General features: G+C 39.2%; 3 protein-coding genes across 3 annotated transcripts; all 3 read left to right on the top strand.

Annotated features, from left to right (window-relative positions):
• The first annotated feature begins 919 nt into the window (after nt 1-919).
• On the top strand, nt 920-8,747 carry nphp1 (nephronophthisis 1). Its single transcript, XM_041050079.1, has 20 exons — nt 920-1,031; nt 1,739-1,800; nt 1,981-2,041; nt 2,328-2,461; nt 2,728-2,920; nt 3,400-3,501; nt 3,897-4,036; nt 4,206-4,254; nt 4,390-4,477; nt 4,929-5,023; nt 5,157-5,285; nt 5,589-5,663; nt 5,796-5,906; nt 6,129-6,211; nt 6,488-6,564; nt 6,743-6,842; nt 7,056-7,168; nt 7,253-7,326; nt 7,686-7,730; nt 7,961-8,747. The coding sequence occupies exons 1-20, from the start codon at nt 966-968 to the stop codon at nt 8,237-8,239; spliced, it is 2,076 nt and encodes a 691-aa protein (XP_040906013.1). The 5' UTR covers nt 920-965; the 3' UTR covers nt 8,240-8,747.
• A 6,466-nt stretch (nt 8,748-15,213) lies between these two features.
• Nucleotides 15,214-22,330, top strand: LOC121190125 (myelin and lymphocyte protein-like). The gene is made up of 4 exons (XM_041050716.1): nt 15,214-15,359; nt 20,328-20,492; nt 20,926-21,072; nt 21,357-22,330. The coding sequence occupies exons 1-4, from the start codon at nt 15,273-15,275 to the stop codon at nt 21,429-21,431; spliced, it is 474 nt and encodes a 157-aa protein (XP_040906650.1). The 5' UTR covers nt 15,214-15,272; the 3' UTR covers nt 21,432-22,330.
• An 879-nt stretch (nt 22,331-23,209) lies between these two features.
• LOC121189949 (myelin and lymphocyte protein-like) lies at nt 23,210-27,506 on the top strand. The gene is made up of 4 exons (XM_041050434.1): nt 23,210-23,417; nt 26,406-26,573; nt 26,677-26,799; nt 27,160-27,506. The coding sequence occupies exons 1-4, from the start codon at nt 23,325-23,327 to the stop codon at nt 27,232-27,234; spliced, it is 459 nt and encodes a 152-aa protein (XP_040906368.1). The 5' UTR covers nt 23,210-23,324; the 3' UTR covers nt 27,235-27,506.
• The last annotated feature ends 216 nt before the right edge of the window (nt 27,507-27,722 follow it).

Raw genomic sequence — 27,722 nt, 5'->3', positions numbered from 1 at the left:
GACTTTTAGAAAGCATACAAGAAGGTTTATTTGTTTAGTTATATGTAGGCTAGGACATCAATTAAAAACATCTTTTTGAAATATTTTTTTTTTCAATGGTAAAATGGAGAAAGATAAGTTAACGAGGAGAACCTAAAGGCAGCAGGTTTCACAACAAGCAAAGTGTGCCCTCTGTAGGTCATTAGGAAAGTACTTACACAACTCTACAAGTGCACGTGTTTGCGTTCTTTAACTGAGTACATAATATTGAATTACTACTGTGTACTGGTCACGTAGAGCAGTGAGTCAGTCAGTGAGCAGGACAGACAACAGTGTGCCTTTAATCTGTTCGCTTTTTTTAAATTCTCCAAATCTTCACCTCACCTTTTTGGACCACCCACAGAATCTCAGAATCTGATGGGTCAGAATTTATGTTCAAAGTGTGTGACATGATGCTCCCCTGGGCAGTTGCCCACTTTTCCCTCTTGGTAATCCAGCTTTGTGTCACATGCAACACAAGCAGCAGCACGATTAGGGAATCTTACTGGGGAGGAATCATGGAAAAATATAAAGAGTTAGCTGTTTAATTAACTATTTATTATTATTATTAACCATTTTTTAAAAAGCAACTTTAGCAGAGATTTTTTTTTCTGCAGCTCGATCCTCCAGTCCAGTAGGTGGCGGTAGCTCAATACCTTTAGGAAAGCATGTCAGTCTGTATTTATGCATGATAAGCTCAATTATAAATATATTAAAGATAAGTACAACCGCAACAACAAATATAACAAATATCGTGAAACATATTTACAAATAATACAAGCACAATATAAGGGAACGAGGTTATCAAAGACGATTGATTAAATCCAGAGTCAAGCCCAAGTCTGAAGAGGAACTCGGTTGCCTAGCGACCAGTGGAGGCGTAGCGTCAGCTAGCTAGCTAGGCGATCAGCTAACACATGGATTATGCCCCATTAAACAGCGAATAAATGCCACCGAAAAGAAAAGGACCTTTGCAACTTGTCCAGAAAGAAGTGGACGACGTCACAAAACAGGTTTGTTAAAGAATGGTGTCTGCTTGTACGCTCCCCGCCGCGATTTTCAAACTCGAGTTGAAATGTCAGATAAACAATATGAATAGACAATGTGTTAACCGACGTTCATCAACCACTCTCCCCAAAATAAAGCGATCCTAAGTTTTTGTCCTATAGCAGCTCCGTTAATGGAGAATACATCTTGAGCAATTTTGTCATAAAAGCTCTTTACAGTTGTGCCGTATAGCCTCTTATTCTCATACGTTTATTTTAGCTAGTATTGTAAACAAAGGTAAACGTTAAGAGTTTCCTAAAACTGAGTGTTCTTTGGGGAATGAAACTTATGCCGAAGTTTTAAAAATACATAAATGTAAAGTTCCTTATGACCTGTTTAATTAAGAGCACAGTCAATAAGCGGGGAAACATGAAAAAGACAGATTTTAAATGAAGACTGGCCTACAGCACAAGCTCTTTGATGGACTCACAGAATAACTTTTGTTTACATTGCTCACTGAAATACACGGCTAAGAACAAGAGGCTAACCAAAGACAGGCTTATAGGTGACCCATGCTTATTTTGACACATGCAACAGAAGTGTACAAAGAAATCATTTGGCATATAGCATATTAATTATGTATATTGTAATAAATTTGCTGTGCAGTTCAGCCTCAACTGCACATTCTTTTTCTTATTCACTGTTTTTTCTTCTCATGCTGCTTCTAACCCAGGTTGACAGCCTGATGAAAGATGTGCAGAGTCAGGGTGGATCCACTGAAGAGGCATTTCGGAGGTAAACTGCTATGACAAAGCCTTAGCAGTGCTTCCTAAACTGTAACTCCAGTTTGTCAAGTTTGGTTTTTTTTGTTTTTGTTTTTTTTTTTCCTATTCCTTATTTTCATACTGTCTGATCTAGTTGATTTTGTTTTTCTCATATAATGCTTTGATTTTAAATGTGCCTAATTTCAAACAGATGTCAAGATCTGCAAATGTTGGCAGAGAAGGCACTAAAGACGCTGAAGAAACTGACAAAGGTTAGTTCTGTAACGTCAGTGAACGTATGAGTAATGCCAAAGTCTAAATAAATTCTGTAAATTCTGTATGGGTTTTAATCATTTAGAATATAACAAAATGAACTCAAAACTGTATGTTATTGATTAAATAATAGGTAAAGTACAAGCTTTTTTTAAGTCAGATATCACTCACAAGCTTTTATCTGATTGCTAATCATCATAATCAGTCTAAACTTACTGTAGTGTTTTATTGTTCTGTTCAACTGGTGAAGCTGACGTCATAATTTGTTGCTTGACTTGCTTTTAGGCTGATGAGCTGGCTCCAGTGGGAAACTATGATCAGAGGAAACAGGAAGAGGAGAGACGCCTGCAGAACATCTTGGAGCGTCTGAACATGCTGTCTCTGGAGCTTTCACCACCAGGACCGAGCACTGCTCCAGGGTCAGTAGCCTGTGTGCAAACTACAAAGAAACAAAAAAAGAGATATGATGGGGATCAGTACTATCAATAATATTTCTGTTTTTTATCCAGTTATAAGTATCATATTTCCTGCTGCATTGGTTCAGTTTCTCCACAACAGCTGAACCCATATGTATCTTATGTAAAGGAGTTGCAGCTCAATATTTTAGGTTGTACATAGAAGAGAAAAACAATTTTGAAAAACAAGTTTTACATATAATCTCGAATTAAAAAAAAAAAATCCACAGTGGCGTTTCAAAGGAAGATAGTGAGGATGATGATGACGAAGACAGTGACGATGATGAAGACGACGAAGATGATGATGGTGATGAGGATGAAGATGAGAAGCAAGCTGTGAAACCTCCCTCTCAGTCAGACCCTCGCATTTACACCGTCCTCAGTGATTTCAAAGGAGAGCAGGAAGGAGATCTGTCTGTTCAGGTGAGGGACTCCCTGTTTCAGAGACAGAGATAAAGGATACATGTCAGCAACATGAAAAAGTTTATACAAGTGGTTAAAATGAGAAGCCAGAGTTCTGTTTTTCCTTGCATCTAAAAAATGGCATTTTGTTGTATTTATTTAAAACAGAAGAGGGCGCTCTACCCACCCAAACAGGGCCCTGTGTCAATAGTCCTGCATAATCGTCACAAAGGCACTGACTTCCTTTAACTTCCTCAAGTTAAAGCCAGTGTGAATCCAATTATCCCTGACTTGTCAGCCATATACTTATTTAATTTTAAGCATTCATTTGATGTGTGGTGAACATCAGCATGCTTTCTGATTTTCAGACTGTTACCATGGATTGAGTTTTATTTCCTTGGGTCTTTTAATTTAAAAAAATAAGAAAAAAAATAGAAGTCTGTTTTTTAGCAAAACTGAGGTGAAGTTACATAAATTCTTAATTTCCCTGCTGTTTTAAGAGGGGGGAGATACTAAGGATTATCAGGAAGACAGCAGATGGATGGTGGCTGGCTCAGGACTCCAAAGGCAACAGAGGAGTGGTTCCAAAAACCTACCTGAAGGTACATAACCTGCTAAACATCTGCATCACAGAGTATCCAACAGTTTAGCTATTATTGTTCATTTAAAGCAAGCATTCAGCTAAAGAACTCTAGTACGATTTATTTGAACTTGTACTTATAAATATGGTGTTTGGTGTACAGTGACAATACTTTTGCAGCGTTTTTCCACATTTGAACCAACAACCTTTCAGCAACTGCTACTGTAGTTGCTGTGGTTTGTTGTCTGTACACACTCAACACTGCTTGCACAAAAGTGCACGGGGAACAGGCATAATAAATGTATATTTTTTAAAATCATCCTCACAGAAGCCCATTTATGTTCAAGGATATTAAACATTCTTGTGTTGTTATTTTTAAATATAAGTAAATGTAAGTCTTAAAACCACATTTTTCAGATTGGTTCTGGTGTTGATGACGACGGTGATGAAGATGATGATGAAAAGGACGACGATGATGATGAAAATGAGGAGGAATCATCAGAGGAGGAGGAGGAGCAAGATGGTGAAGAACTGACTGATGAGCAAGACAAACAGAGGTTCAACTTTTTAATCCGTGTTTTAAGTTTAACAACATTTAGCTTCCAGATGTTTTTGGATCTGTTTCGCGCCTCAGATCATATTAAAGTTGAGCCACCAAATATCAATCATTTGAGTCTTGGTTTCAAACTACTAATGACTTTATCATTGTCATCTATTCTTTGACAGTGGAGCTTTACATTCTAACTGGTCTACTGTGAGAAAGGCTCTGACTGAGGTAAAACTGTACATACTCTGCAATTATTACTACTAGAACTGATAACTGATGCCATTGTTAAATTTCCTATCAACAAATAGTGTATACTCAATATATTAACAGTTTTCAATGTGTGTGTGTGTGTGTGTCTTACAGATCGATGCAACAGATGTGCTCTCTGCCATGGGGGCTATACCTTCAGGATTCAGACCATCAACTCTCAATAAACTTCTGGTGGAGGAAGGTCATTAAACGTTCTAACAAGCACACACACATGCACACACACACACATTTATAAATAAAGCTGGTCAAGTGTGTTAGAAGCACTGACAGAGTTCCGTAAATTTTAACTTTACTGCAACAAACAATTCATTTCACGATCAGTTAATCTGTCAGTTATTTTCTCAGTTGATCAGTTCATCATTTTGTCTATAAAATGTTAGAAAATGGTGAAAAAGCCAATAGTTAAAAACTTAAAATTATTCAGTGAAACATCACATTTGACAAGATGGAGTCAGAGGAATCTGTTTTGCTTGTTTATGGGAAAATTACACCCAAAACTTAACAATAGCTCAAACAACAGCCTTTGGAATATTGGAAATTTGTAACTTTACAAATTCTTTAACAATAATAATTCTTTAATGAATACAGTATGATAAAAAGGCAAAACCATAACTGTTTATGGCCTCCTCTAGGTGCAACATACAAAGGAAGTCACCATATTCAGCCAGAGCTCAGCCAATCACAGCTCTCCTTCAGAGACCTCTTCCTGGACCCAGACACTGGCAGGGTGAGACACTCTCTCTGTCCTTCTTTGAGTTTCCTTTCAGTTTCTCACAGTGCACAGCATCCAGCCATGAATATGCTCGCTTGACTAAATCAGTACAGATTTCTGTGAAACTCATCAGTCTCCTGTCGTGTAGGTCCGTGCTCGGCAGGTCCAGACTTGTGTTTGTTTCACTCTGTGGAGCTGCAGGAGGATTCCTACCCCTGGGGTTGGAGTTCAGGTCCTCAGCAGACACATTCGCCTCTGTGCCTTTGATGGAACTCAGGTATCAGGGATATCTCTGTTGTATATACAAATTTTTGCACAGCTGTACTTCCTTACCCTACCTTAGTCTTTGTTGTGTGGAAACACATTTAACGAATACTGTTTATTTATTATATAATAGCTAAAATTAGCCGGTAAATCCATTTGTGTACCAACAGTGCAAGATTTAGTTGAATGCAAATTTCTCTCCATTGCTGTGTTACTTCATTAGGAAGATTCATGTCAGACTATACTTTTCTACTTTTCACTCCCTTTTTTTTTTTTATCCCACATTTCTTTTTAATGAGCTGTACTTGTGTTTCAGGTGCTGAGTAACATCCACACAGTGAGGGCAACCTACAACTCCAAGAGCCCCAAGACCTGGAGCTTCTCTCCAAGGGTGTGTTTACAGCATTGTGAGAATGGAATTACGAGCTATTTTAACAAACTGCTTCTTGCACTAAAAATCTAATGGTTGTTCCTGAGATGAAACAGCATTGAACTTTGTGCTTAAAGCTGAACTTTGCTTCAGATGACAGGTATCCTGCCCACCCTCTTAGACGGAGACTGTTTCCTACGCTGCAACTCTCTGTCTCCTGACCTCGGTATCCTCTTTGAACTGGGAGTCACCTTTATACGGAATGTGAGGACAAATAAGCTCATGCCAACACACACATGATAGCAATGCGATCAAGTCAGTGCAAATAAGATACAGGAAATGGAAAACCACTGTTAAAACCTTTTTTTTTGTTGTGGTGGAAGTCAAAGAAAAAAGAAATCCCATCTCAAAAAATGGACAGTTACTAATAAAGCATAGAAGTTGGGAAGGAACTGCGTCTAATGTTTAGTTGTGTGTGTTTTTTAGTCTACAGGTGAGAGAGGAGACCTGAGCTGCGGCTGGGCTTTCCTCAAACTGACCGATGACACTGGAAATCCACTCCCTAACAGGTACACACACATACATATATCTCTGCTTACAATGTACATGAGCTCATTTATGCATTTATATAAACATGAAATCACCCGAACACACATCACAGTTTCATTTTCACTCTTTCATCCATTCTTTTCTATGTAAGTTTTCTAATTTATCTTTATAACCGGATAACTGTGAAAATGGAACTAACCACACCTACCTACCGTATGAACAATGTGTACAAATAAGGGACAGACTTTAATACTTCTGCACTGAATACTTTAACATCTAATCTAATTTGTGTGTAGGACCTATGAGCTGCCAGTGAACGGCGGCACACCCTACGAGAAGGATGTAGCAGTGGAGGCTTCAGTCACCAGAGAATGTAAGGAGACACAACAAGAGCTCAAGTCCAGTCAAAAAGTTTCTTCACAGAAAGATTTCAATATCAGATCACAACCAGACAGATGTGTGACTCGAATTTTAAAACACAATGTGGAAAAAACAGTAAAAATTGGATTTGTGAGATTACAAGCTATGTGTCTCATCTGCTCTACTCTCAGCTCCAGCTGGTGTTTTCCAGCAGATGCTTCAGGCCAGGCGTCAGCCTAAACTGATCGTAAAGTTGAAGTCAGCCAACAGCCGGACCAGAACGCAGCTCAGGTGGGAGGGATCAGCAGGACAAACCTACTACAGAGCTTGAACACCTGCAGTGGACTATGTCATCTAATTCAGTATTATATATAAATCATTACCAGATCTGTTTGGAGACATTCATTACTCACCTCAGCCATATGTATGTGTGTATGCCATATGTAGTACATATGTTTGCACTATACTGTATTTTGTTAGTAACAAGTTTGTATTCCCTGTTAGTCTCCTCCCAGACACTCTGCTGCACTGTTCGAACTGTGTCCATCTGCTGGCTCTACACAGGCAGCTGCAAGCAGACACACTACTGATGGACAGGCCTACCATGCAGAATGCAGGTAACAAATGCCTCTTATCAAAACCTGCAAATATCCATGGCTCTTAGAAACAATATTTTAATAAAATGTAAATGTCTGTTTCAGATCTGATATGCAGTCCTATACTTTCTACCTTCCCGGTGCTGTTGGACCAACCAGACCTGCTGGATGCCCTCAGGGTCAGTTGGGAGGGCGTCACGGTCATGCTCGCTCCTGGTTGCTTTTCTAAGGGGATTATAGCAGAAATTGTTATATTGTTAATTTTTGTTGCCATACAAGTTGTACTGATCAATATTCAGCATTTCTCAAACTTGAGAAGCCTTTGAAATAGAACTTGGACCAAACAAGTCACTGAAAGTCTCCTGAAACTCTCAGTAATGAAAATATTTTAGGTTTAATTGTTTTTTTTTCCTAGGCTGACTCATATAATCTGTATAGTAGCAATGTAATTGCAAATAAATCACTGCTTTCAAATGAAAAAAAAAAACAACATCCCCCTATAATTTTGCAAATATAAATATCTGATGTTTTTGTTCAGGGTGCCTGGATGGATGCTGAGACCAATATGAGCAGAGCACAGAAGGTGAGATTGTGTGTGTGTGTGTGTGTGTGTGTGTGTGTGTGTGTGTGTGTGTGTGTGTGTGTGTGTGTGATACCAGTACAGACCTGTAGAGGGTGATGTCAGTATAAGAAACCTGGTGCATTTTTGGTTTGTGTGTTCGTCCCTGAAAGTGCATCCACTGCATATAGTTACTGCAGACTGCTGATGAGGCCTGGAATATAAACTGTTTCCTTCTCCCTGTGTGTTTGCAGAGAGACTTGTCTTTTCTGAAACAGGAGTTTGTTAAAGTCTACATATCGTCCGTCTATTTCCTCCTCCACTCGCCCTCGCTTCCCTGTTATCGCTGGGCGGACCCTCCCTCAGAGGAGCAGCGGGCCAGAGTCATCTATGCCACCCTGGAGTCTCTCAAACACACACAGCACACGACCGGCCAATCAGGAAGTCCACAGGTCTTTCTCGACCCCATGCACCCTCATCTCGCCTTTGATGTCACAGAGTTGACCTTTGACCTCCTCTGTGTAGCGCGGTGACGATTACATCACATCGCTCAGAGGGAGAGTACAATTTGATTGGAGTTGATTAAATTTTTATGGATAAATTTAAAATAATCATATTCTAGACATCCGTTTGGTCTGTTGAAAACAATAAACCCCTTATGTGTGCCATAAATACATTTTTGGAACATTTTAAAAATATATGTATAATATACAGTACATACACAGAGACATCTTTGTGTGCCTTGTGATCACATGAGACACGTGATCATAGCTGATGATCCTGTTAATTGCCTGAATAGGTGTGAAATAAAGGTTGAGCAAATTTAGACAATGGTAACATTATCAACAAAGATGCCTCTTAAATCAATGAGTTCACTTTTCTCCTCTTAAAGTAAACACAGGTTAAAGGAATAAGGGAGGAACACTTACTGAGCACAGACTGAGACCAAAACAGATTTCTGTAAAAACAGTGACGTTATTTGCATATTTTGATAACTGCTATTTACTGCAAAATTCTTCTATTTTGTAATAAACATTCTATTAAAACCAGTTGGTGATTTATTACAGCCTTGCTTTCAGCTTGTTTTTTGCAACCCTGTCATCTGACTGGTCACTGAGCTGCTCCATTCATCTCCACCCATTAGTTCAACATCAGTCATGTGTGTGTGTGTAGTGTAGAGTTTCAGGGTATAAGAGCAGCGTTCACAGTTAATAATTAGTCTCCTGTCGTCTTTTTATAGCCTGGTATAAAAGGACAGGAGCAGTGAGAGGTTGGATCAGTCTGAGCACAGACAAGCTCAGATTGTCCATCAGTTGTGGTTTCACATCTCAGTTAACATTTATTATTCGGATGAATCCAAATGTGATACACATTCTAAGTGTTGTGTGTGTGTGTGTCACTTTCATGGAAATCAGAATCAAACAGCCAAAACATTTGAAGGGCACACAGGTTACTTCATCCCCTCATTAATCCCGGGTTACGACTTAGACTTTTCGAAATGTTAAGGTGAAAAAAATTGTATTTAAATTGATAGACTATGAGTTTTCCACTGTGTCCACTGCGATATTAAGATGGCAAGACATGTTTCAAACTAAGCACACATCCCTCAGTAACACAATCTGATAAAGGAATAGTTCAACACTCCACAACATCTTACCTTTATCCATCTGTTTTTGTTTGGATTAAACAAACCACACTTAACATGCTAATTAGTGCGCCAAGAGTTTCTGGTTGGCAAATACAGTTGAAGTCATGACGTCAATGCAGCCTCTCATTCAGCATGTTGAAAAGCATGTGCCTGGGTTAAACTGGTGTCCACCACAACACTTGATATTAAGCACAGAAAAAACACTACAGCTCCCATGAAAATGCACAAGTTCGGAAGGTACTTGCATCAACCTGGTTGGGTCCATGTTCTCAAAGCTCACCAGTGCTCTCTTCTTATGTCACGTCTGGAACAGAAGCTTAAGTTATTTCTGTCAGATGGAGCCAGGCTAGCTGTTTCCCCATTTTCAGTCTTTATGCTAAGCTAAGCCAACCAGCTGCTCATGGTAATTTACTGTATAGAGATGAGAGTGGTTTTGGTTTTCTCATCTAACTCTTGGGAAGGATTTATACTTTCCTTAGCAGGAAAGTATAAGAGTATAGGACACTAGGTCACATGCATCCACTTGTTCATACTACTTATGTAGAACCACTAAGAGCATGTATTCCTTAACATCCCTTCAGCAGTCAACCCTAAAACTAAAACAAATTTAACCCACAACTTAACCTCTGACCTTCAAATGTTGTTAAACTCATTGTTAAACTGAGGACTGACTAAATTGTCCTCATGCCCCTAAAAGGCCCTCCATGTCTCAGGTCCAGCACTCAAGTCATCTCGCTGAGTGTTTACAGACACACACACACACACAAACACACCAAGCCTTTCTTTAGTGCAGTGTTTGCCTCTGAATAATATTGCATAGCCGGTATTTCCACATTCCTGTGCTGTTGCTGTGGTGATGGTGCCTGTGGTGACCAGAGAGAGTTGTTTTGTGTTGAGCTGAAAAAAACAACAACAAAAAAACAAAAAAAGAAAATCTAAAGGCAGAATTACTTCACTGTTGTTTTTTATAATGTAATTTTATATTTCATGTTTTTCAGTCAGTTTCAGTCCAAAGCATCTTCCATTGCCTGCTGGCATTTGCACCTGCTTGGCCTCAGAGTGTTGCTGTAACCAGCTGATGCTGTCAGGGTCTCACTTCACCTTACGATTAACGATTGGCCTTGATATTAGCAATTAGCATCAGGATCTGTTACTCTTTCATTTGATTAATGTCTTTTTTCAGTTGTCTATTTATAGTTGTCAGATGTAAAATGGTCATCACAGGTTACCAGTGGAAAAGGTTGTGCCTTAAATTAGCTGTTTGTCTTATTGATTGTCAGAAACTACATGAAGAGCAAGGAAAAAGTCTTTCAAGAACGACCAGGTTTTTTTTTTCTTGATGAATGACTTAATTGAGTTTAGATTGAATAATGGAGTATCACTGATGAATTTGACTTGATCAACTCAATCACTCAATCGATCAAATGTTTTATAATTGCATACTTGCCTAAAGGGAAACTGATGCGCATTGCATGCTCTGAAAAACAGTCAGCCAGTCATTTCAGTGCAAGTCGTTTTGCTGCGTTTTTCTTCTGTGTTGTTAACTTTGTTTGTGTGAGAAGATGAGTGGAATTCTTACAGTCGCTGACAGATGTTGATAAAAACCAAAAACTACTTAATGCCCCTTTGAGATTTTAAGGAATGTGCAGAAAACATATTTTTATTCCTCGGCATGTTACATGAACAGATAGAACCTCTATAATCATGCAGGTGAAGACAGTATAGTAACATTAAGGCAGAATTTTAAACTACGTCACACTTGTGAGTGGTGGAATGATACTCAGCCACAGACAGGAGACCTGATTGTAGATGTGGCTGCTATTATCACCTGGAAACGTTGAGACGTTCTCACCCAGTTTTCTTTGTGCCCCAGGAGGACTATTGTGTCTGAGGAGGAGTAGGAAGAAGAAGAAGGGGCCCGAGAGCAGGTCAAGACCAGTTGAACAGGAAAGTGTGAGTTTCCAGGGCATTGCAGGGATAGAGCTGGAAAGATGATCCAGGAGAGATGTTTTTCCCCTCGTCTGAATAAATAAATAAAAATAAAATAGAATAGAATAAAATAATGGCAGTCAAAATAATGCAAAAGCAATAATTGCTAATTAAATCACATTTGTTCATTTGTTACTATAGATCTATATCTATAATTATTATAATCTATCTGTAACTGTATGTTGTATATATGTCTTTATATCAAGGAGTATAAGAACATTATTGTCCTTTGCTGATTTATCTTTGAATGACCTTCAGTTCTGGCATGTCTAACGTCAGTATTATGTTTCAGACATGTAGGATGTTCAGGTCCGGATAAAATATTTGTGTTTTCCTTGCTCCTGGGAAGGTCAAAGGTCAGGGTCGGCTACTCAGCAGATCCCCTGGAGCTTGCAGGGATACAGCAGAGCACATGCTGCCTAAAAAAAAAAGTGCTTTATCCTGCTTCCTCAAGTTGAAGTTCAGTTTGACCGACCTAAGTCCTGCTCAGCTCGAGGACAGACTTCACATCTTGGTGGAATGGTCCTGAGCCATAACATTACATGGACATAACATTTTTTCTTTTTTTGTGAATGAAAAATATGCGGTTTTGTCATTCAGGATCAAAACACAATGCATTCTCTATCAATGTTTGTGCATGTGTGTTACATTGTGTAACTATACCTGACACTGACAAATAGCCATTGTATTTTGAGTGAGCTGGCAGGGGTTCCCATGGAAGTACATATATTTGTGTACATAGGAGTGTGTGTGTGTGTCTGTGTGTGTCTGTGTGTTGGCTGGTAACCAGATCCATTATGAAGGAGCTAGTCCAAGGTGTGGCTCTCTTAACGCAACTTGTTGGCTGCCTGGTGAGTGTAACCCTGTTTCTGTGTGTGTGTGTGTGTGTGTGTGTGTGTGTGTGTGCTAGTAAAGCCAAGCCAAAGAAAGTTTTACATTTCAAACTTCCTTCTCTGAATTGTACCGTGTGTATATAAAAGTACATAATTGCAAAACATTAACATGATACATGAATAAAAGGTGACATGAAGGGTTGTAGAAAATGTACTTGGCCGCACTATATTGCTGTTCAGCTGCTCCACTCAGAATTAACAATGGGTTGGTGGGTTATGGTGGACATGGTGGAGCATTTAGCAGGTGAAGAGCCAGATATGCCCCCCAGGAGTTAGTGGAAAACTCCTTGTAAAACTACTGTTAATTTGTGAGCATTATGTCATCTAAGACATATGAATACTGCGTCCTAAGGCCAGGGTGCAATCAAAAAGCCCTTAAGGTTATACTGGGGGATGTGGTCATTGACCTGTTGGCAGAGATGACTGCTGGGTTTTCCTTACAAATAAAACAGAATAAGATAACTTCACCCCTGAATTGACTTCTTCCACTCACAAAATATAAAAAACCTCTGTCCCTGCTGCTAAAAATAGGGAAGGCATCACATGCTGCTTATGGCTCTTGTTCCTAAGTGTAAATGCAATAGCTGTGATGAGCTGGAGGTTCTTGAACTCTCTCTGCGCTCAGGTCAGGTTGGCCGGATCACATCATCAGAGGGAACAACACTCGCTCCTTTTAGACCCATATGGTGTCACTCACCTTTCACGTTGTAGCAACAGAAGAGGATCTCCAAACACACTTTTAGTGACCTTAGCAGAGGCGAACAGGCAAACAGGTTGACTCAGGGTGTGTCAGCATCTGAATAACAAAGCGAGTTTCTCCCTCTGAAAGAAGCATCCACTGCTTGGACAACATGAATGCTCCTATTACATAATGAGTCACTGCACAATATCAAAATTCTGTGGTAGTCATTAGCACAAAGCCCAATACCATGTACATTCTGCAACAAGCCAGCCCTCATTTCTAAAAGAGTTTCTAAACTGTGACTGACACATTCAAAGCCACCACTTGAGAAAACTTCATTGAATGCTCTGAAAGCACGTGAGAATTACAATCTGTGCAGGGCGAAGCAGAAGCACATCTGTGATGAGCGATTAACAGGAGAGATAATAAGTTAAATGTGTGTGTGCATGTTATTATTTATTTTGTGACACAGCAGGGTGATTGATACTGAATCGAGACAGAGATGAAAAGACAGAGAGTTGTCCAACACAATAGGTTTTGTGTATTGTGCCAGGCTTTAATCCTTCAGCCTGGAAACCATCACACTGTGTTTGTCAGTTTGACTGGGCGACATACTAAGAGACAAAAGCACAATCAGACTAATTCATTCTCTCACATAACTCACATAAGACTCACTGATTGACATTTATCATCTCTGATCAACATTAAACAGAATGTAATGTTAGAGTCAACTTAAAGAAATAATATTATACATTTTTTTTACTTTGTGCCTTTTTTAGTATGAGAAGATTGATACCACACTCATGTATGTACAGTAAATAGGAAGCTCAGCTTAGCACGAAGACTGAAAACAGGGGAAATTGCTATGGTTCGCTTATCATCATATCTTAAGCTCATTGATTAGCGCTTTATACCTCATTTGTTTAATCCATTTCAGAAAATGAAGCATGAAAACAAAAAAAAATGTGTAGTGATATTTTGTTTTACTGGGGATTACATGTCAGACTGAGTCTGGGACCAGTAACTCCCTAAAATCATAGATAATTTTAGATAATTTCTTCTCTACAGGTGAAAAACTACAGTGTAACAGGTTAAATATTAAATCCCAGCCACTCCCAGCCTCTCTCTCTCTTTCTCTCTTGTTGCTCTTTGTTTGCTCTGTTGTTTCACTCCAAACCACTTCATCTGTATCCCTGTTTGTTCTTTCCCATCCCATCCTCCTGCTGTCCTGTTCCCTCATGGCCTTCTTGCTCAGCCATATATGCACTCAGCGTTAACAAAGCCAAACAGACCTTCCATCTCTGCCTCCATCCATTTATTTTAGCCTTGACGGCTTCAATTTCATTGGAAAGCTTATAAAAAAAAACAAAAAAAAAAACTTTGCCCATCAGTCATGTGCACGGCAAATACGCAGGTCTTAAGAACGTTGAAAGAAGCTTCAGAGCTGGGAAAATATTACTTTATTTCAGATAATTCACAAAACTATCTGACTTCTGTTGAAAAAGGAAGATTTTTTCACTTGTTTTAAGAAAATAAGACTTCTAGGACTCAAAAATATCTTTCTAATGGAAATATAGTGGAGTAGAAGTATTAAATAGAAAATGGAAATTCTCAAGTGCCACAGAATTGTATTTAAGGAAAGCATTTAAGTAACTGTACTCTGTTATAATGAAATTACATTGGGAAAAGCTATTTAGGGCCTCTCCAGTGCTGCTGTCAGCCACCTCTACACGTTATGCTTGACACACATATGCAGGAAAACAAAATGCTGCTCCTCAAAGGCCACAGTGCAACACAGACTTAAGGGTAAGTGTGAACACTCAGCAGCAACTTGGATGCAAACAAGGTCCAGTATATTTTCGCCTCTTAATCTGAGAAAAATTTGACTTGCAAATAAAATCTAAACTGCTTTTACCAAACAGATGGAGAGCCCAATAACCCTGAACATTAACCGCGGCTGCCGTGAATGACATCAACGTTCTGTTCTCCTTTCATAGCCCATGTGAAAGCTGCATTAGTTGCCTCACAATCACTTTTTTGTGTGCATGTAAATGGGCTTGTTGCCATTTATAGACACACACACACAAACACTATAAACACATGAGGCACACACAAACACACACATGAATACACACATCCACAAAGTGACAGGAGACATCCTCCTCCTGTTGGACAAACAAAGCCAAAAAGCACCTGCCATACTGGTAGTTTCAACCAGAGGAATGGATGGAGGAAATGTAGAGGGGAGGTGTGGGAGGAGAGACAGGGGGAGAAGTAGACGGCCTTTAAATAGCAGATTAAAACAGGTTACACATCTCATTCGGGAGGAAATCACACACACACTGTTTTGGACTATGGCTTCCACCACCTCAGGTGATGTTCTGCCATCGGGCGGCAGGATCTTCACTTCCATTCCTGAAGTGTTCTTCATCCCTGAATTTGTGAGTTTGTTGGGTAGGGGGGGGGGTCTTCTTCTCCCTTGGGTATTTTCCCTCTTTCCTGTTTGACACATTATCCCTTTTAGCCTTGGTTTTAGTCTCTCCGTCTTTACTCTGCTCACCCAAGTGAGTCATAGACTAAGATCTTATTCCTTCTTTTATCTACCTGTTTCCTTCTTGCTCACTCTCCTCTGTCTTTCTTTCTTCATTCTCTCAGATCAGCATCATTTAGATTATGATCTTGTTTCCTTGACTCTTCATCCCACTTCTCATCATTCCTCCTCTGAGGCAAGTCTGTGTTCAGATAGGAATCTGTCTCGTCTTGTTAAAATGGTATCAGGCATCGGTGTTTGATCAGTGGAGCCAACACAGTGGAAAAGGAACACCTAACCAACCATGAAGATTAGAGGAGCTGATAGGTTTGGTTTGGTCAGGCTAAGATGATGAAACCAATTAATGAGGATGTCACACCTGCTATTCACCTACTTTTTTTCTTTTTTTTTTAAATCAGTGAGTGCTGGCACATAATAATAAGTTTCAGAAAGCTGAGGAAGTTGTCCCCATAGGAAAAATTGTTACCAGGGAAAGACATGTTTGCATAGCAACAGGAAAACAGCAACCACAGCTGCTTTTAGCAATGAAAAGAAAAATATCAAGCAAAACACTTTCCACTAAAGGTGTAGGTGACGAGTGAAAAGTATTCTATTAGTCTATGAGGAGTCCATGATGAAAACATTTTACTGTTGGTGATTTTACAGGCGCACGTTGAGTATTGTAATTACTTATTTAAATACTTATTTACTTACTCTAAATGTGTCAAAAATGGTACCTTCATGGCCAAGTAGCGACACCCTGACGTAGACAGATCCAGAGCCATTTGTGGGAAAATGAGCAAAGAAAGCTTTATAAACATGAAACAGAATTTACTGCAGGTCACAGCAAAGCAGCGTCCAGACCCTCAGAGAGGATACATGCATTTAAAAGTGCTATTTTAGGGCAGGATTTTTCAAATCTGTCTTTGAAAGGTGGATCTTCAAAATTTCATGAAGGCATTTTAAATATATTAACGCTGTTTTTTTAACTATTGATATTTACGGACATTTGGAATAGCACTCTGAACATGTCTGTAATCCTTAAACTACAATAAAGTGTTCACATTTTAAGATTTAAAAAGATTTGCGACAGTAGACATTGGTTTTTCACAGAATAATTTGGGAAAATAACTCCCTTATTAGCAGGAGTTTGTTTCTGTCCTCGTTGAATACAAGATAATTTCTCTGCTTGGGTCTATTAAAAGTCAGTTTCTTGTCAATTACAACACATGGCTCCTGTTTAAATGAATAATTCAGGAACAATTACAGGCAATTTGCAGTTTCAGTACAGGGAACTTGGAAGATTAAATCTGTGTGACAGGTGGAAAAACAGCTTTAGTTGCAGAGGGAGGTGTAATTCTAACCAATCAATTCACATTTCGGTCTCGGGCCTTTTTTCTTGCTTCTGGCTGGTGAACCTTTTCATGAAATAAAATGATGTGCAGCTCAGGCATGGAAATGTACTGGTAATGTTTACTACTCTGGTCAGAGTTTGCACTGTAAATCTAAACCATCACAAATATAAAAGGAGCAGGGAGGCTGACTGGCTGAAGACAGGCTTGGCAGCTTTTTTTGGCAACTGTTCAGTGTCAGTGTCTGTTCATTTTCCTGGAATGGAACTGAATCATGGAGAAATCTCAAACAAAAAACTTTTAGAAAGACAAACCAGCAAGAAGGCACTGATAAAAATGTGGTGTTGCCATTGTAAACCCACTACCTTTAGCAATCACACAACACAAGCAGTGGCATTTTGTGAAAATTAATTCAGCAGTTAAAATCGGACCAATAATGGAAAACAGTTCTTGCATTTAAGGTGTTTTTGTGGCTTTAAAACATGAAGAGACAAATGAAACTGAACTCAAAGCTGATGTGTGCTGCATTAATGAAGGAAATTCACTGGGTTGCAAACAATAAAAACAGTACTGTATATTGAGTGTTGTTAGATTTGGCCATAATTTAAGATCGTACAGGTCACAATAGGTTGAACTCAACTGATTTAAAGGAATACTGATCAGCCCCTGTTGGGAAAAGCTTGCCTCTGGGTGGAGGATGGCAGCTGTGCTCAGCTTGGATTCGTGACAGTTACAATGGATTCCAAAGGTGACCGAGAGTCAAGACACATAATTTTGCAAAGCTCTTAAACAGCATAAAAAATGTGTCCTACAACTCCAGCAGCAGCATAAAATACTTCTCTGTCATTAAAACGCAAATGTCCCAAATACCAGAAGAAACATGTTTAGATATTCATTGATGATATAGGGATTGTTTTGAACATATGAATCAACAGCACTGAAGCAGATAATACTGCAGGAGTGGTTTGGCACATTTTGACATGTCTTTTTGCAGAGACTCCATTTTTCAAATGGAATTCATTGTAACAGCTGTGAATCCAAGCTGCAGGCTGATTCCCTTTTACCTCTAAGGGATTTAAAAGAATAATGTTCCTGTGGTATGCAGATAGAAAAGTCCGATATGGAGTTGTGGAGATAAGATTTATGTAATATTTGCTGATACGGTTCCATGCGAACTGATGCAAGTGTTTTAACAGTAATGATATGTTGCGTCAGGCGTTCGCTCACCTCTGTATCTCATTTTCTCAGCGCTCTGTGCAGGAGGTTGTTTCAACTTTTACCATCCCAATTGGATATCTGCCTAATGTGGCTTTCTCCCATCAAAGGTTTGAGTTCAAAGAGAGACGTGAACATGAGGGGAGTTCTTACATAATAATAGAAACTGAAAGGCTGAGGGGGCTCAACTGTTTCATTCAGTTTATACTCGCCACTCGTGAATTGACCATATAACTTTTCATGTTAGGGGGATGAATGTTTAAACCCAGAACTTCATTTTAGATTCTAAACAATTGCAAAGTTTTCAGAGTTTCTGAAGGCTGAAATCTGGGGAAATAAAACACCTGAGACATCTAGAAATGTTCCCTTTCATATACATGTAAATGGAAATCATGACATTAGTTCTGAAAAAAAAAGAAGAATATATCAAAATAAAATATATGCTATAGATGATATTGTCCTGCAGTGAGGAGAAAAACTTCAAAGATACTCAGAGGGATCATTTCAGGTTCAAAGTACCTGCAGGTGTCTTGTTTACTTGTCTTGTTTTACTTTTACCGAATGGTAATGAATTCCAGAATGATCAGCTGGATTAAGTGATTGAGTGAATAGATGAACTCTTTAACCAACACTTTAAAGTGGTACCAATGATCAGTTTCTCTTTTTTAACCTTAGTTTCACTTCAGTTTAGATAGATATAAATCCCACATAATATATGAAACTAACCATAAAACCATGTCAGCTTTACTTCACTCATATGTGTCTCCTGTGACTTCAGGCAAAGAGCTGCTAATGAATAAAAGTCACTGTTGAAATTCGCTCCTAAAAATCACCTTTTATTATTTTAGTTTTCTCAGATTAAACATGTAGGATTTTTCTCTCCCTAAAAGCTGTGAAGACATTTATCTTGTCCACATGCTTCTGTCCCTCACCTGAGAAGCAGAGGGATTTATTTGCTGTTGAAGTTGTGGGAAACTTCATCTCTACAGAGTCGAGCAGCTTTTGATCTAACTGAAGCCCTGCAAGTGTTTGCTCCAGCTCTGCTCCAGCACACCTGATACTTGAAGGTTTAATGCTGATTGGTTGAACTGACACACCTGAAGGTGGCCAGTGTGTAGCCCTTAATAGCCCAACTGCAGAAAACCAAAGCTGGGACACAATTAGCCAGTTTCACAGAAGACATTTTGACCTATCGTATAGCAGGAAAAGCACAGGTGTTAACAATAACACAGATGATGATCCTGAAACCGAAGCAGCAAAAGCAGCAAGTGGAATTCAGCCATCAATAATTTTATTATTTACACCTGAGATTTTTCCTACTGTGACATGTCAGAATGTCCTCTGTGAAAAAGGCCTGTCATGACACAGAGAGAAGGTCTTATTGCGCAATAAAAAGTAAAGGACATCAAAAGGGAAAATTACTGTATCACTGTAAAGTATTTCAGAGTGCCTCTTATCAGTGAACAATGCTCTATCAAAATGCCAAAGAGTCTTTCAAGCACAATGTTTGTCAAAGGAGGAGAGAGAAAGACTGTGAAAATACACCAGAGTGACAGCATTGTGTGTGTGTGTGTGTGCAGCTGTGCATGCATGCATGTGGGTGTGTGTAAATCCTTAGGCACAGCCTTTACTTTAAAGGGGCACTCCATCAGTTTTACACACGAGGAGCTTTTTGAAGACTGAAAACCATCTGTTTTCGGCTTGGAGATTTCAAATCTTTTAGATTAGATAGGTCTCTTCCTCAGCTTTATGGAACTACAATAAAGATATGCTTTAACATATTGATATTTTTCAAATAACAGTGTATGAATTTACAATGCGAAAGGGATCACTTGAAGTGATGAACTTACAAGAATTATCATCATAACGTCCCCTCGGCTTTACTGAGTTTCAGCTCACTGATTAGCCGCAATTTCACTGTTCACTGTTACTTTGGTTCACTCACCACTCTCAAACCATTGTTTTCGGCAGACAGACACTTGCTCGTGAACACTTTGGAGCCGATAGCAGCTACCAGCAGCTAGGTATTTCCCTTTGGAGTTAATGGAGACCAAAAACCGAGCTAAGCTGTTGTTGGCATCAGCCCTCCAATCAGGGATTTTCTGTCTAAATAGCCTGTATTAAGGAAATATAGGTCTTGTTACCATGGGAACTGAATCTGTACGAGTGCATGATGAAAACTGACAAGTTATTCTGATGTATTATGAGACTGTACACTAGCTAATGAAAACTAAATCTCAAATCCATCTCCCTGTTAAATTCTTTGTCTCTTTCTCTGCTCCCTCACCCCTTTTCTCCCCCCTCTCCTGAAGGTGTTTGGAGGTTTGGTGTGGATCCTGGTGGCATCGACTCGTGTCTCACCAGACAACCCCCTGGGCTGGGTGATGTTCGTGTCCGTCTTCTGCTTCGTAGTGACAACTCTCTGGTTCTTCATCTTCCTCTGCGGAGCCAATCAGAGCGGCATCTGGCCCTCCCTGGTAAGACACACCCACCAACTGCTGATTGGCTAATTGGACAAATGGTTAACAGCAGATAGAGTACATGACCAAAAGCTTATATGTGGTTGATGCACGTGTCACACAGCCTCCCACGTGATTTTCTTTATGCTGGGTAATAAGGTAAAGGTCATGGCTCTGTCCAGGCCATTTCCTCCAAACTTATGCTGAAACAGTTACAGTATTTCCTTCCCTAATTTTCTCTTCTGTCCCTCTGTGTCTTTTACTTTCTCCTTACCCCTCCCTCCTTATATGTCTTACATTACCTTCCCCCTTCCCCATTCCTTTTTGATTTTACTTCCTCTCACTCCCTCTTTGCAATCTTTCTTTTTGCCCTTCCTCTCTCTTGTCTTTTCCACTTTCCATTTACCTCACTGACTGTCCCTCCTCGCCCTCCCTCTGTCTCTCTTTACAGGATGCAGGCTATCATTTTGTGGCTGTGGTTTTCTACCTCAGTGCCTCGGTGGCTCTGGCATATATCACCGTTCTCAGTGGCCAGATTCCAGCTATAGTGCTTACTGGCGATGTTCTCAAAAACTACCGACTGGATATTGCTGCAGTGGTATGATGTTAAACACATACACACACCTACGAATGCACTATGATCCTCTGATATACTGTGACAACATGCAGACAGCATTTAGTGATTGTATTGTCTGGGAATTAGGTGACTGGTTTAATGTAAAATTTCAGTTCAGAAAACATGTATACTAATTAAACAATCATGCTGACAGACATCAGTGGTAGACATTTCAGATCTGTTTCCGTCTTCTTCAGATCATTTTGTTGACACACGTCCGTCCTCCTACCTGAAGCTGACAATCGTCCGTTTGTGTTTGTTTTCAGGTGATGTCCTATGTGGCTACTCTTCTCTACTTCCTCCATGCCATTTTCTGTGCCATCCGATGGAAGAGGTCCTAAAACAAAACACAAACCCAACCGTAAACCAACAACCGGATGACCAAACAGACAAGAAACCGAATAACCAGCTAAGCTGTGATTGGACTTTTTTTATGTTTTGATTTTCATGTCAGCTCAGTGATAAACAGTACCTTGCTTTTGAACCAATGTGCTAAAACATCAAATGAATGAATGAGTGGAAAACAAACAGGTTGCTGATAAATGTTACTTGTTCATTGGTCTGGTTAGTGAGGTAGGCCTGTGTATTACCACCCCGCAATTTACTGTTGTCGTAATCAGAAAGGCAGCAGTTTACTGTTTGATGGGTGTAAATAACTAACTAAAATTCAGATCTAATTACATGTTCAGGAGAAGGTACTACATAATTATGTTTTAAGATAAATTTCTGTTGATATCCAAAAAATAACTTGCACAAAACATTACTGACTCTAAACGGTGTACAAGGCATTCAATAGTACAGCTTGGTGTTAGTATAGCACAGTACATTTAAATTACTAATAAATCCTGACAGACTTAAAAACCCAAAACATGGAAAATCCAAAAGACTTGATTAGAGAGAAGAACGCCCTTTATTTCCTTATATTATTCCTTATATATTCCTAATATTTTCCCCATGTTTTCTATGAACAAATAGTAAATACATAAATATGAATGGATAAACCACTCTCCCTATCGACGGCAAGTCTGTTTATTCAGTTTCAGCTCAATAGCTTTAGTTCCTTTTTTTTTTGTTTTTCCAAAGGCTTGGTTTTGACATAATGTTTGGATGGATGTTTCCACTTTCTTTACTGTTTGCATTTTTTATGAGCACTTCCAAAAATTTCAACATGTAAATATTTAGATGATTTCACTTTATGGTATTTTTTGGACTCTCTGATATGAAATAAATTAATTGGACATTTCAACATCATGTTTTTACTGTTTGTTCGGATGTTAGGAGAGTCAACAAAAGCTGAGCGAAGACGCTCAACACTTTACCGTAAAATGTCATGGGATGAACTACCTTTACTTTTCAGCACCATCAAAAGATCATGTGACAAAATAATTCAGTAGACGTGTCATTTTCACCTATAAAAAGGTTTGTCTCTTCATTTTAAATCATATTACATGTAATATAATATAGTAATAAGTATTAAGAGCAAAACATCATGAAGAACGCAGATCTTTTCCTGAGCCAGTGCAGACTGAGTGATGTGGAGCCTTTAATATACTTGCATCCCTGCTCCCTGCAAAGATAATGAGAGGTTAATGAACCTGCAGAAAGGCTTATTGTTTTCTGCCCATCGCTGTCTGTGCTCCTGACTTAACTCGAGTATAAGCACGCACAAGTGACACCATTCACATTGCACATACTCATTTGATCAACAGCCAATTTAAAGATAGCAATTAATGCAGCTTTAAATCAAACTATGGACCTGCCAAAGTGTCTGTAGGTTTTCACTGATACAGCTAATCACAAACTTCTTTATTTTGAAAGACTCCTGTTATAGCCTCAGTGTGCAATACAAACAGAAACTACAGACATTCCTCTAATACAAGGTGAGGGTCATGAAGTTAGTATAACCTAAAACTCAGTGAGCCGTTTATGACACAGGGTTTACTGTGGCCTGTGGGCACAAAATTCTTGCTCTGGTTGTTTCAAAATCCCTTCACAGGTCACTGGCTCACATGCAACACCAGGTAGCCTTGGGTGCTGCAAGATAAAGGGTGTGTCTAGTTTCTTCCAGTGCAAAAAGCCTTTGTGGGAAGGCATTTCTCACCCACAATAGCAGAACGGGTCTGTGTGCTAACTAAGCTTACCTATAAGGGAGAGTAACACCTGCTGCTGCTCCGTTAGTTCAGAGGAGAAGGCAGGTTGCTCGCTGTTGACTCCGGGTGAAGGAACAGGCAGAGATGGCTGCAACTACTGCTCAGCCAATGGGGAGCCTGCCCAGCGGACTGGGGATATGCACCACGGCCCCGGATATATTTTACCTGCCTGAACTGGTGAGTGGACAACGACAGAGGACAAAGCAGCTGACCTTTATGAAATTCAGCAATTTAGGGTTTTAAAATAATTTGTTTTCACTTATTTTGATCAAACTGGTTTGATTTTAAAGTATTTAAAATCAAAAGCGTAAAAACTATTCCGAATTTTAAATACAACAAATGTTACAGCAAACTGACAAATTTCATTCATAGCAACAACAAACAATGAATTTTGTTCACATGGTTTATGTCTGAAAAGTTAAACAAGCTGACTATCCTCACAAATTGATGCACACAATAACTTAATAAAATTAAAAAGAATTCTAATCATTTAAAGGAATAAAAACATAATTAGCAGACACAGTGTCGACAGTTTCAGCTAATAGATGAACGACTGTTTTACCCCAAAGTATGTGAGTTTTTAAACCAGTACCCATCATATATGAATGAATTCCTCATGATGTGATGACTTAAGGTAGACGCTTGTCTCTGTAAAAAAAAAAACAAAAAAAAAAACAGAATTTCAGAAATAGTTTACATTTTGTGAATTTTGTGATATAATGCATAAAATAGTTGAAGACTTTAAAAATTTTGAGCGGCTTTGCAAAAACGGTGCTTTTTGGTGTAATGGGAGATGATGAGACATATTCCTCTCACGGGAGGAGCTCCCACATCTTTTCACATCTCACATTTCACTCATATTGTATCTGTGGCACTGATCTAAGAAAGAATGCGGCCAACTCGTCTTCTCTGAACGATGACAAAAGGTAGAAACTGCTCATAAAACCGCTGGAAATATAACTGCGCAGAGGAAGGCGTTTCAGTCTGTGAGAGTTGACTTCAGTTTATTTTAGGTTGCTTGTTTTAGGTTTAGCTTTAGCTTGTTTGGAAAATACACTGCAAAAGATATCTGAACTATCAAGTAATTTAATTTGCTGCTTAACCCAAAACCTGCAGTTTATGAAGAAACCTAAAGAAAAATGCAAGTCATCATGAATATGACAGATATTTTTGCAGTGTATACCTCTTAAAATGTAGACTGCATTGATCTGACGTTGAATAGATCAGGCGTGTACAGTATTTTCATGCGGGTGAAAGGGGAATGCAGTGATTTAACTTTTATCTGTGACCAGCATACACATGTATTTCACAGTTCATGGTGACCAGTAGTTCACCTAACCGAGAAACTGAACTCAAAACAATGTTTGGTCTTTTTTATTTTGGGTTACAATGGGCATTTTCTTTTGCCTTTTGCCTTTGTATTCCAAATAATTGTTGGATCAGACCCTAAGAGGTGAATTGTCTTGTGACACAATCACTGTGCCAAAAAAGCCTCAGGCAGGTTTTGGGTATTTTAAATATAAGACTTGACAGAGGAGTACTTATTGTTGTATTTAGAAAGTCAGTGGTGTTAATCATTAAATGTGTCCTGCTGTGTTTTATGTTTACATTCAGTGTTAGTCATGAAGGGAAAGATACAGCATAAGGACTGTGTGTATCCTTGCAATCATGTCTCCATAGAAAGAGCTTTTATATTCCATTAAATAGAACGAGGACATGTTGTTAACTAATGTCTACTAAATGTCTATTAAAAACTGTTAACTAATGTCCAAGTACAAATTCACAGTGGCTTTAGACGCAATGTGTTTATTTACATTTAACCAAACTTCGCTGAGGTTTATAACTGTAGCACTTCATTCCTTAAAAACAAACAGCACCTCTGAACATAACCGAGCCATTGCCGTGATTATAGTGCCACCATAAAATAATTGGGAAAACACTTTAGTAGTATATGAGCCGAATTTCTTGGAGACTGACGTCTGGCAAACTTGCTGAATGGATTTCTTTCCTCATAAAAGGTTTGCAAAGCTCTGTGATGCTACTAGAGTTAAAAAAACAAAAACAAAAAAAAAACACAAAGATGAGGTGAGGCTGCTGTCAGCTCTGGATCAGCTTATTTGCAGATTATTATGTGTGTGTGTGTCCACTGTTAGCGTAAGTTCAGTTCGGTGTTAATTCCAGAGAGTTCAGACTATGGGGATGTGGTTAGTGCTCAACTTAAAGTCTCTGACAAACTAAACACCACCCAACCTGAGCTCAGAGTAAGCTACAGAACACACAGAGAAGTGTTTATTTAGTCAGTATTTAGCGAAATGTGGCCTCTGATCCTGCTGATTTGTATTTTGCAGACTGTTTTTTATGCATTTTTATCATTTTGATCCAGTTTTTTACACTGTTGCCTGTTGTAGTATTTGATCCTTGTGTAGCCGTGTAACACAGCCTGCATCCAGGTAATGTTTAATAAACAACACAGGTGACCTGTCGCACCCTGTCCAAGTCAAAATAAGGGCACTGAAGGATGCATAACAGCACAGCGAGTCGACACTTGATGAATCGCTCTTTTTACCTGTTACCACCGTGACAGAAAAACAAAGGTTTCTCATCTGAATCAGATTCACACTTACAGGAAAATCTCATTGCACACTCCAAATATTTTCACCTGCACAGACATCAAAATTCGCCCTCATGCTGTATCTTTCCCTACATTTGCTTCTAAACGGTCATGGTTTGCATGCAGGTCGTTGTGGTGCAAATATTCTGCCTAAGGAGCAGAAACCAGAGTATCAAAACACTTTTCTGCTGACGGTAGGATTTCATGTCTGCAGGGAGTTAGTCCACTGTAAAAAGTGTTCATCGTAGACAGTCATTTCAGATTGACTGACAGATGCAGTGACTTGCTGTAGTCATTGCCACAGTGAGACAAGGGAAATAAGAGATTTAAGGTGGACAAATAAGGGAGAAAAGAGAGGAGTTGGACAGAGGTTAATAACTCCAGACTGTGCTTGTTTGAATCTGTTTGCTGTATCAGATGGGTGGGGTTTGGTTTGAACAAGCAGTGAGCAGTGAGAAACAGAGAGGCGATCATGGGGGTAATATTTCAGAAGTCATGTCATAAATTTCAGGAATCATAATACCATCCGCCTCCCCCTTTCCTCCTCTCTGCAGGTGTTTGGTGGTTTGGTGTGGATCTTGGTGGCGTCGACCCACGTGGAGCCACCAAACCCTCTGGGCTGGGTGATGTTCGTCTCCGTGTTCTGCTTCGTCATGACCTTCCTCTGGATGATCATCTTCGCTGCCGGGGGTCATAAGAACGGCTCTGGCTGGGCTGCCGCTGTAAGAGAGAAAGAATTAATGATAAGGGGGATTAAAGCAGAGAGAAAGGATTGATGGTCTGTGGTCATGTTGTAAAATGTTTGTTTAATCTTTGTGTGTGCAGGACTTTGCCTACCACGGCCTGGCAGCCTTCTTCTACCTCAGTGCAGGTGTGGACTTGGCTTACATCACCTTTCAGAAGAGATCAGGCACATTTAAAATCTACCAGATCGACATCGCTGCTGTGGTGAGAACCGATTTCAAGACAGGAACAACAGCTGTTCATCTGTGCAGTATTTCCCCACGAAAAAAAATGTGCCCATCAAATTGTTGACATGCAAAAATAGAATAAAATAATTCATTTTAAAAGAATAGCTCAACATTTTATTTTACGTTATTTTGATTTCTTGCCAAGAGTTAGATGAGAAGCTTGATGCCACTCTCATGTCTGTGTGGAAAATATGAATCTACAGTAGTCAACCGACAGCTTGCTTCGTATTTAGCATTTGTTCTCATCTAATTATTGTCAAGATAGCGAGCATATGAAATATTACTTTAAAAATAAGTAAAGCACCAGCTAACGTGTGTGTATGTGTGTGTTTACCAGGTGTTCGCCTACTTGGCCACACTCCTCTACTTCATCCACACCATCCTCTCCGCCATCCGATGGAAAAACTTCTGAAGGTCGACGCTGATTCACAAACCTGTGTGACCAAGAAGAACTTTGCCTCCTGTGTGTGTGTGTGTGTGTGTGTATGCACAGTGGAATTACACATACAAGTGACATCAACCTGCTCAGACTCATAATGAAGGATTTAAGCCCCATTTAATAATGTTTAGTGAAGGTTGAGTGGGTGGGGATTTGTGAATAAGCACCAAACAAAAAAAAAGAAAACATTTAAAGCATGCAGGAGAAAGAGTGAACAATGGCAGCAAATGGAGAGCTGTAACCTAGAAATGACATAATGTGTGCTCTTATGAAAGTAACTAACACAAAATTAACAATCTGAAGTCTAAAATTGGTAAAAAGGGGAGTTATTTTGTGACCAAGCTCAGTGAATTCCTATTTTTACCCCACATCATTTTGAGTCGATGGTCATTTATTACATAAGAGAAATTGTTGTATTTTCTGGTCATTTTAAAGAACCATGGAATATGGTGATTTGGTGT

The sequence above is a fragment of the Toxotes jaculatrix genome, chromosome 11 (assembly GCF_017976425.1).
Source record: "Toxotes jaculatrix isolate fToxJac2 chromosome 11, fToxJac2.pri, whole genome shotgun sequence".
NCBI classification, from domain to species: domain Eukaryota; kingdom Metazoa; phylum Chordata; class Actinopteri; family Toxotidae; genus Toxotes; species Toxotes jaculatrix.
Note: the sequence above shows the minus strand (reverse complement) of the source record. Positions and strands in the feature narration are given on the sequence as shown.

Excerpts from the sequence above, each read along its gene's own strand:
- nphp1 (XM_041050079.1), top strand. The coding sequence starts at position 966 with ATGCCACCGAAAAGAAAAGGACCTTTGCAACTTGTCCAGAAAGAAGTG. Across the intron at positions 2,462-2,727 it reads GGACCGAGCACTGCTCCAGG|TGGCGTTTCAAAGGAAGATA; the intron begins GTCAGTAGCCTG and ends AAAAATCCACAG. Across the intron at positions 5,664-5,795 it reads CCTGGAGCTTCTCTCCAAGG|ATGACAGGTATCCTGCCCAC; the intron begins GTGTGTTTACAG and ends ACTTTGCTTCAG.
- LOC121190125 (XM_041050716.1), top strand. The coding sequence starts at position 15,273 with ATGGCTTCCACCACCTCAGGTGATGTTCTGCCATCGGGCGGCAGGATC. Across the intron at positions 15,360-20,327 it reads TGTTCTTCATCCCTGAATTT|GTGTTTGGAGGTTTGGTGTG; the intron begins GTGAGTTTGTTG and ends CCTCTCCTGAAG. Across the intron at positions 20,493-20,925 it reads GCGGCATCTGGCCCTCCCTG|GATGCAGGCTATCATTTTGT; the intron begins GTAAGACACACC and ends CTCTCTTTACAG.
- LOC121189949 (XM_041050434.1), top strand. The coding sequence starts at position 23,325 with ATGGCTGCAACTACTGCTCAGCCAATGGGGAGCCTGCCCAGCGGACTG. Across the intron at positions 23,418-26,405 it reads TATTTTACCTGCCTGAACTG|GTGTTTGGTGGTTTGGTGTG; the intron begins GTGAGTGGACAA and ends TCCTCTCTGCAG. Across the intron at positions 26,574-26,676 it reads GCTCTGGCTGGGCTGCCGCT|GACTTTGCCTACCACGGCCT; the intron begins GTAAGAGAGAAA and ends TTGTGTGTGCAG.